An 8,578-nucleotide genomic window follows, 5' to 3' on the forward strand; every position below is an offset into this window, starting at 1 on the left:
TTCTCCAGCAGATGAAGCTGGCCTGGCTCCACCTCTCCTGAGTGGCCAGCAAGAGGCAACTTCCCAGGACCAAATCTAGGTCCCCACAGCCACTGCATAAGCCTTTCTGTGGTGGGGGGTCACTGCTACAGCCTCTGTCATCCACCAGGGGCACCCTCCCCCTGCTATTGTCAAGCCCAGTGACAGGAAGAGAGGGCCCAGGTCCCACAGGTCCAAGGGAGCCACCACACGGGAACCCTCCAACCAGAGACCAAAGGATCTGGGTGGCAACTTGGGCTGCTGGGCCTCAGACTCCTGGGATCTGTCCCCAGCTCTGGGAGGGGAGTGGGGGCCAGTGGTTGGGGGAGGAGGGCTGGAAACCAGGACTCCTGGGTGTTCTCTCTTTTCAAGATCACACAGTGGCAGAACCATGTCCCAGCTCCCTGCCTCAGTTTCCCCACCTACGAGACACTATGCCTGAAGAACACTGGACCACGGCCACGGGGCATCCCCCCACCCCCAGATGTTGTGCATCCCCAGGGACTCGCCCCCTGTCCCGTTCTTCCCCCACAGAGGTTGTGCCACGCTGCAGGCTAGTTTGAACCCTTTATTGGGATGTGCTAGCCATTCACGCAGTCTTGGTAGCCCTGGTTCTCTTCTTCTTCACCACCACCGGCTTCTGGCTCCGCAGGATGGCGCTGGCGCGGCGCAGAGCAGCCTGGAGACGGGGAAAGCGTGTGAGGCTGATGCACAGTGGAGGGGCCCCTGGCACAGCCCAACCCCAAGAGTGGGGTGCCCCCTGCAAAGGGGGAGGGCCACTGCAGCGACAGGGCCTGGCTTCCCCATCCCACCACTCGCTGCACCCCACTTCTAGAGCTGGCCCTGAAGCTAAACGGGGTGAGGGCACTGACCAGGCGTGGCGAGCAAAGTGATTATCACCCCCACACCACTCTTCACCCATGTGGCGGGAGGGGGGTGCTCAGATTAGGGTGGCAAGGCGATCGCCAATCAATCCCCCCTTTCTAGCGTGATCACTGCCCCTCAGGATGGGCGCTTTGGCCAATGGGGCAATGCCCCTCTGCCCCACAGGGTCATGGGAAGTGGGGGACCAGACCCAGCACTCACCATGCGCAGATCCTTGCGGTACTTGTTTTTGCGGATGATGTGACGCAGGCTGCTGAGCGTAGCCCGGGCGTTCTTGTTAATGGTCGTCTTATCATAGGACGTGGCTGGCTTGCGCTGGCCTGGGGGAAGGGGCCACGGGTCAGAGCCAGGGGGAGGGACCACAGGAAAGGAGCTTGTCTACTTACAGGACAAGGGGCCAATCCCCTCTAACGGGTGCTGGCTGCGAGCCAGCCCCGGGGGCAGGGGGGAGACTGGAGGGCTCAGACAGTGGTGGGGGAACCAGGCATGGGGCCTTTCCCATCTAGGGGGCCCCAGCTCCGAGTGAGCACCAGGGCAGGGAGACTGGAGGGCTCAGGGGGGTGGAGGAACCAGGCATGGGGCCTTTCCCATCTAGGGGGCCCAGCTCTGAACCAGCCCCAAGGCAGGGGGACTGGAGGGCTCAGGGGGTGGTGGGGGAACCAGGCCTGGGGCCTTTCCCATCTAGGGGGCCCAGCTCTGAACCAGCCCCAGGGCAGGGGGACTGGAGGGCTCGGGGGGGAACCAGGCCTGGGGCCTTTCCCATCTAGGGGGCCCAGCTCTGAACCAGCCCCAGGGCAGGGGGACTGGAGGGCTCAGGGGGTGGGATTTGAGTATGGGGCCTTCCCCCCAGGGGGCCCAAGCAGTGGACAGGGGGGTCTCCACCCAAATCTGCCCCCCCCAGGAGAAATCGGGATTTCACACCCCCTGGCTCCCAGCCTCCTTTGCTGCAGGGGGAGGAAGCCAGGCTGCCAGCATCACCCACCTGCCCGTTTCTTCAGCACCACCACGATCCCCTTCCCGTTGGCCGCGGGCTCCACGCCGACCGTCTTGCGATGGATCAGCCCGTTGTAGCGGAAGGAGTTTCGGGCCTTCAGGTTGTTCGGCTCCTTCGGGGAGAAGCGCCCGGTCAGCTCGGTGCCCGGCTCCCCCCACCCCCGCGCGGGGTCAGGGCGCACCCGGGCCAGGAGTTTGGTTGAGTCTGGTCCTGGGTCCCCACGAGAGAGGGGGGGATCCCGAGCCCGAGTCCCCGCGGCAGGGGGGGGTATCCCGAGCTCGGACGCCTGGGTCCCCGCGGGAGGGCGGGGCCGGCGGGGGGGGGATCCGGAGCCCGGGTCCCCGCGGGGGGGGGGGGAGGGAGATCCGGAGCCCGGGTCCCCGCGGCAGGGGGGCGGGGAGGGGGGATCCGGAGCCCGGGTCCCGCGGGGGGGGGGGAGATCCCGAGCCCGGGTCCCCGCGGCGGGGGGGGGATCCCGAGCTCGGACACCTGGGTCCCCGCGGGAGGGCGGGTCCCGCGGGGGGGGGGAGATCCCGAGCCCGGGTCCCGCGGGGGGGGTGGGGAGATCCCGAGCCCGGGTCCCGCGGGGGGGGGGGGGGGAGATCCCGAGCCCGGGTCCCGCGGGGGGGGGGGGGGAGATCCCGAGCCCGGGTCCCGCGGGGGGGGGGGGGGAGATCCCGAGCCCGGGTCCCGCGGGGGGGGGGGGGGGATCCCGAGCCCGGGTCCCGCGGGGGGGGGGGGAGATCCCGAGCCCGGGTCCCGCGGGGGGGGGGGGGAGATCCCGAGCCCGGGTCCCGCGGGGGGGGGGGGGAGATCCCGAGCCCGGGTCCCGCGGGGGGGGGGGGGGAGATCCCGAGCCCGGGTCCCGCGGGGGGGGGGGGGGGAGATCCCGAGCCCGGGTCCCGCGGGGGGGGGGGGGGAGATCCCGAGCCCGGGTCCCGCGGGGGGGGGGGGATCCCGAGCCCGGGTCCCGCGGGGGGGGGGGGGGAGATCCCGAGCCCGGGTCCCGCGGGGGGGGGGGGGAGATCCCGAGCCCGGGTCCCGCGGGGGGGGGGGGAGATCCCGAGCCCGGTCCGCGGGGGGGGGGGGAGATCCCGAGCCCGGGTCCCGCGGGGGGGGGGGGAGATCCCGAGCCCGGGTCCCGCGGGGGGGGGGGGAGATCCCGAGCCCGGGTCCCGCGGGGGGGGGGGGAGATCCCGAGCCCGGGTCCCGCGGGGGGGGGGGAGATCCCGAGCCCCGCGGGGGGGGGGAGATCCCGAGCCCGGGTCCCGCGGGGGGGGGGAGATCCCGAGCCCCGCGGGGGGGGGAGATCCCGAGCCCGGGTCCCGCGGGGGGGCACTCACGGTGCTGTAGGTCTGTTTGTTCCGCTTGAGCAGGAAGCTGGAGCAGTTGCGAACGATCATCCACTGCAGATGGGCCGACATCGCCCTGCGGGGAGAGCGCGTTAGCGGGGGGGGGGGGCGGATCCCCGGGGGAGGGTTCGGGGGGGGGTCCCACGTGGGACTGGGACCGGGCCCGGAGCTCCGCGCGTTACCTGCTCTCGCGGCCGCTGCCGGAAACGGAAAGGGAGGAACCCGCCGATTGGCTCAGGGACGAAACACCGCTGCGGGAGCCTCACTCGGGAATCTCCGGCCCCGCCCCTCGGCCCCGTTCGGCTCCGCTCGGGCACGTTCGGCTCCTATCGGGAATCTCCGTCTTCGCTCGGGAATCTCCGGCACCGCTCCTCGGACTCGTTCGGCTCCGCTCGGGCACGTTCGGTTCCGCTCGGGAATCTCCGGCACCGCCCATCGGCCTCGTTCGGCTCCGCTCGGGCACGTTCGGCTCCTATCGGGAATCTCCGTCTTCGCTCGGGAATCTCCGGCACCGCTCCTCGGACTCGTTCGGCTCCGCTCGGGCACGTTCGGTTCCGCTCGGGAATCTCCGGCACCGCCCCTCGGGCACGTTCGGCTCCGCTCGGGCACGTTCCGGCGCCAGCCTCCGTTTCCCCACCCACATCAAAGCGGGGCTGTGTGTAAATCTTTTCTCGTCCCGGGCGCGGCCCGCCCCTGGGCGCCCCTCAGCGACCCCTGCAGCCCAGGGGCCATGCACGGCCCCCCCCGCCCCGCAACGTCCCCCCAGTTGGGGTGGGGTGAGGTTTTTAACTCCCAATATATATCTCTATTAGGAGTATTACGGTAGTCCTGGGAGTTAGGCGCTGTTCATTCGGTGTATTACGGTAGCGCTCAGTCATGGCCCCCCTGGTGCACGGTGCTGTACATCATGGTAGCACCATGTGACATTTTTTCTTGTGGTTCATTAGTGATCACTGAAGAGCTGCGGGTTGGGAGTGAAGGCACAGGCAGAGCTCGGGAGACAAGGGCTGGACTAGCAGGGGCTGTGGGCCAGGAGTGAGGGGCACTGGCAGAGCTGGGGGGGCAGGGCTGGGCTAGCAGGGGGCTGTGGGTTGCAAGTGGGGAGCACTGGCAGAGCTGGGGGGAACCCAGGTTTGAACTAGCAGGGGCTGCGGGTCAGGAGTGAGGAGCACCGATCACCGAGCCAGTTGTGGGGGCTGGTAATTAACAAGCCCTCGGGGGGTGCATTGATCGGGGCTGGCATGCAGGCTGGGGATCGAAGGGGCACGGGGCTGGCTCCGGTGCTCAGTTGGGATGGGGCCGTGGCTGGGCGGGATGGGGCTGTGGGGGGCCCTGGTGCTGCTGGCCCTGCTGGGGGGCGGGGGGCACCCCTTTGAGCTGCAGGAGGCCATCCGGGAGCTGCAGAGCGAGAACGCCCAGCTGCAGGGCCGGGTGCAAAACCTGAGCCAGGCCCTGGGCGAGCTGCGTCTGCTCGTCTGGAACCGCTCGCGGGGTGAGCTGGGAATGGGGACGGGGCGGGCCCTAAAGAGCCCTTCTCCCTGGGTGCAGAGTCCCCACCCTGTGACACCCCCCTGAGGACATAGCATCCCCTCCTAAGGTCCCCTAACAACAAAGCCAACCCCCCCTCCCAGGTTGCAGACCCCCCAATGCAGATCCCCACAGGCCCATCCCCCCCCCGAGAACAGAGCATCTGCACCATTGAGAGTAGCCCCCTCCAGATCAGAAACCCCCTTTTCTGAAACAAGACCCCCCCCAACCCAGTGACCCAACCCCGGAACCCAGAGACCCACCTTTGAGATCAGTGACCCCCCCCACCCCCATTCCCTTCCCCCCAAGACTGGGACGCCCTTAGACCAGAGACCCCCCCCTTCACTCCTTCTGTCCCACTCCACCAGACTGGACACCAGCTCAGGGGACCCCAAACCTGGAGCAGGGGGGGCTCTGTCATCCAGCCTTTGACTTCTCTGCTGTGTGGGGGCTCTCAGTGCCCAGGAGGGGCCTGCTTGAGAACTAGGCTGAGGCCCCCCTAAACTCATCACACATGGGTAGGCATCAGGCCATGACTGGACTGGGCTGGGAGATCAACTGGACCCTTGGCTCTAGGAGCGAGGGAGGGGGGTCTAGTGGGTTAGAGTGGGGGTGGGACTGGGAGCCAGAACTCCTGGGTTCTCTCTCCAGCTCTGGGAGGGGAGGGGAGGGGGGGTCTAGTGGTTAGAGCAGAGGAGGGGCTGGGAGCCAGGACTCCTGGTTTCCATCCCTGGTGGGGGGCGGGGGGGCGTGGTTAGCGCACCTCTGATTCCCCTCTGTCCTCCCCCCCAGATTCAGGAGCCATGCCTGAGCACCTACTTCACCACCACCTGCCTTGCTACCCAGACCCGCCCCACGGCCGTGGCACCACCCGCCAGCTCCACGCTCCCTGCCTGGGGCTGCTGGCAGCCGGCCTGACCCTGGGGGCGCTGGCCCTGCGTGGCCCCCTCCTGCTGCCGGCGGGGGATTGAGACTCCACGCGACCCTGGCTGCTGAGCCCCCCGGCTGTGGGGGGAGACTGACCCCCACCCTCTTAGGAGGCTGAAGAGCAAAGAACAATGAGGGGAGAGGCTGGAGTTGGGACAGATTTGGGATGAGAAATCCCCTCCTCCCCCAAAGCAACCCTACAAAAATAAACAGCCTGGGGCAACACGTATGAGGCTGGGCTCATGTTCTGTGGTGCTGGGTTCCCCGCTGTCCTCCTCCTCTGCAGGTGCCTCTCTGCCCCCCTCTGGGGACACATCCACCCCACAGCCGTTTTCCTCTGCCCCATACCCGGCCCTAGATCTGCCCCTGCAGACCCCACAACGCTCCCCCCCAACTCGCTCCATCCCCACCCCCAGAGCGGGACCTGATGCAGTGCAGGGAGGGAGAAGAAAACAGCAGGTGGGGAGTGGGGTCTAGTGGCTAGAGAGGAGGGGGGAGTCTGGGCACCAGGACACCTGGGTTCTATCCTGGCTCTGGGAGGGGATTGGGGCTGCCCCCCGCCCCCGCAAACTTTAGCACCTCAGTCTTAAACTCTTCCCAATACCAAAGGCCCAGTTACACCTCCCAGCTCTGCCTCGATCCCCCTGAGGGGAGCCTGGATAGAGATGCGCTGGGTCCCCCTGGGTCAGGCCAATCTGTCCCACAAGCAGCGTGGGGGTCGACTGATTCCTGGGGGGTAGGAGGTGGGCAGAGGTTGGCTGCGCTCTGTCCCACCTGGGGGTGGGGGTAGTTGGGGGGGCGCTGGAGATTTGCTTTGGATGCAGCAGTTTTTTTGGGGGAGGGGACAGATTCAGCTCTTGGTCCCCAAGGGCGGCAGGAAAGAAAATAATCCAGGGAGCAACAATCTGCACATCCAGCCCAGAGCCTGCTCCATTCTCGGGGGCCTGAGCTCAGCAGGGGCCTTGAGACGGCAGGGGGAGCCCAGGGCTGGGCAAGCAGGTGCTGCAGGTCAGGAGTGAGGGGCACCAGCAGAGCTGGGGGGAGCCCAGGGCTGGGCAAGCATGGGGCTGCGGGTCGGGAGTGAGGGGCACCGGCAGGGGGCACCAGCAGAGCTGGGGGGAGCCCAGGGCTGGGCAAGCACGGGGCTGCGGGTCGGGAGTGAGGGGCACCGGCAGGGGGCACCAGCAGAGCTGGGGGGAGCCCAGGGCTGGGTTGGGAGGGTCTGCGGGTCGGGAGTGAGGGGCACCGGCAGAGCTGGGGAGAGCCCAGGGCCGAGCTAGCAGGGGGCTGAGGTTGGGGAGTGAGGGGCACCGGCAGGGGGCACCAGCAGAGCTGTGGGGAGCCCAGGGCCGGGTTGGGAGGGTCTGCGGGTCGGGAGTGAGGGGCACCGGCAGAGCTGGGGGGAGCCCAGGGCTGGGCTAGCAGGGGGCTGTGGGTGGGGAGTGAGGGGCACCGCCAGAGCTGAGGGGGAGCCCAGGGCTGGGCTGGGAGGGGCTGCGGGTCAGGAGTGAGGGGCACCACAGTAGAGCTATATCAGGACCCTCACTGGCTGGGGTGGGGGTGTCCAGCCCCTTCTCCCATCCCCTTTTGTTGATTAGCAGCTGCTGCTAATTGTGTCATTAAGCAGCAGGGACTGAGGCAGCTGTTAGTGACGTGGGGCTGCAGCTAATATGGGTCACTCAATGGGCTTTTTCCATCCTGCCCCCCAGTGTGGGCCCAGAACCCCCGGGGGTGGCAGGGGCTGAGCAGGGAACGGGAAGGAGCAAATTTGTAACCGCAACACATGGTACCAATGGAGGCCTGATCCTGGGAGCCTCCCAGAGCCGGGGAGAGAACCCAGGAGTCCTGGCTCCCAGGTCCCCTCTCCCTAACCACTAGACCCCACTCCCCTTCAGGCTCCCAGAGCCAGGGAGAGAACCCAGGAGTCCTGGCTCCCAGCTCCCCCCTCCCTAACCACTAGACCCCACTCCCCTCCCAGAGCCAGGGAGAGAACCCAGGAGTCCTGGCTCCCAGCTCCCCCTTCCCTAACCAGCAGCCCCCACTCCCCTCCCAGAGCCAGGGAGAGAACCCAGGAGTCCAGGCTCTCAGCCCCCCACTTCCTGTCCCACTGCTTAGTCTCTCTCCTCTAATTACTTTCCTGTGTTTAAATCTCCGCCTCAGGGGCTTTAGGGGAAACGCTCTGGCTCTGTAACATGTTGATCTTAATGAAAGGAACATGCCAGGCAGCGCCTTGCTGCCAGCTGGGCCCTAATCCCCTGGGATTTCAGCTCGGAGGGGGGGGTCCCCTTGCTAACTCTGCCCTCCACTGCCCAGCCTGGATGGGAGCCGGCATCCCCTGGAGGGGAAAGGCCCCGAGCCAGCCCAGCTGCCCCTTTGTAACCCAGCTAGTTCCCCATATACCCCCTATCTTTGCCCTGCCCTGTTCCTGCACGCCATGTCCCCTCCCCTGTCCTTGGGAAACGGGGGGAGGGGCCTCTGTCTGGACCCCTCCATCCAGTGACCTCTGCTCCCTGCCTTGCAAGGGCCTGGATCCTGCTCCCCAGTGCAGAGGAGCCGGCTGGTCCCTTTCCATGCAAAGGGGGAGCTGTGGGGCCTGATACGGACCCGAGCCAGGCTGGCCCCCTCAACCCAGGCAGAGCTGCCAGCAGGGGGCAGCGGGGAGTGTGTGTGTAAATACACCCCCCAGCAGGGAGCAGCAGGGAGTGTGCGCACAAATACCCCCCCCCAGCAGGGGGCAGCAGGGAGTGTGAGCAGATTCCCCACCCCAGCAGGGGGCAGTGGGGAGTGTGAGCAGATCCCCCCCAGCAGGGAGTGTGAGCGGATACCCCTCAAGCAGGGGGCAGTGGGGAGTGTATGCACAAATACCCCCTCCAGC

The 8,578-nt window shown here is 67.6% G+C and overlaps 1 protein-coding gene across 1 annotated transcript; it reads right to left on the minus strand.

The window, feature by feature from the left end:
• Nucleotides 1–573: 573 nt before the first annotated feature.
• RPL28 (ribosomal protein L28) lies at nucleotides 574–3,535 on the minus strand. The gene is made up of 5 exons (XM_030544992.1): nucleotides 3,432–3,535; nucleotides 3,241–3,325; nucleotides 1,886–2,009; nucleotides 1,105–1,223; nucleotides 574–697 (listed from the first exon to the last, which is right to left on the minus strand). The coding sequence occupies exons 2-5, from the start codon at nucleotides 3,319–3,321 to the stop codon at nucleotides 608–610; spliced, it is 414 nt and encodes a 137-aa protein (XP_030400852.1). The 5' UTR covers nucleotides 3,322–3,325; nucleotides 3,432–3,535; the 3' UTR covers nucleotides 574–607.
• Between the last annotated feature and the right edge of the window lie 5,043 nt (nucleotides 3,536–8,578).

The sequence above is a fragment of the Gopherus evgoodei genome, unplaced genomic scaffold (assembly GCF_007399415.2).
Source record: "Gopherus evgoodei ecotype Sinaloan lineage unplaced genomic scaffold, rGopEvg1_v1.p scaffold_35_arrow_ctg1, whole genome shotgun sequence".
NCBI classification, from domain to species: Eukaryota; Metazoa; Chordata; order Testudines; family Testudinidae; genus Gopherus; species Gopherus evgoodei.

What these genes read in the sequence shown, in the direction of transcription:
- RPL28 (XM_030544992.1), bottom strand. Translation starts at nt 3,321, where the DNA reads ATGTCGGCCCATCTGCAGTGGATGATCGTTCGCAACTGCTCCAGCTTC. An exon ending in ACAAACAGACCTACAGCACC is followed by an intron (nt 2,010 to 3,240) that starts GTGAGTGCCCCC and finishes TTCTCCCCGAAG; the next exon opens with GAGCCGAACAACCTGAAGGC. An exon ending in GGTGCTGAAGAAACGGGCAG is followed by an intron (nt 1,224 to 1,885) that starts GTGGGTGATGCT and finishes CCCTTCCCCCAG; the next exon opens with GCCAGCGCAAGCCAGCCACG.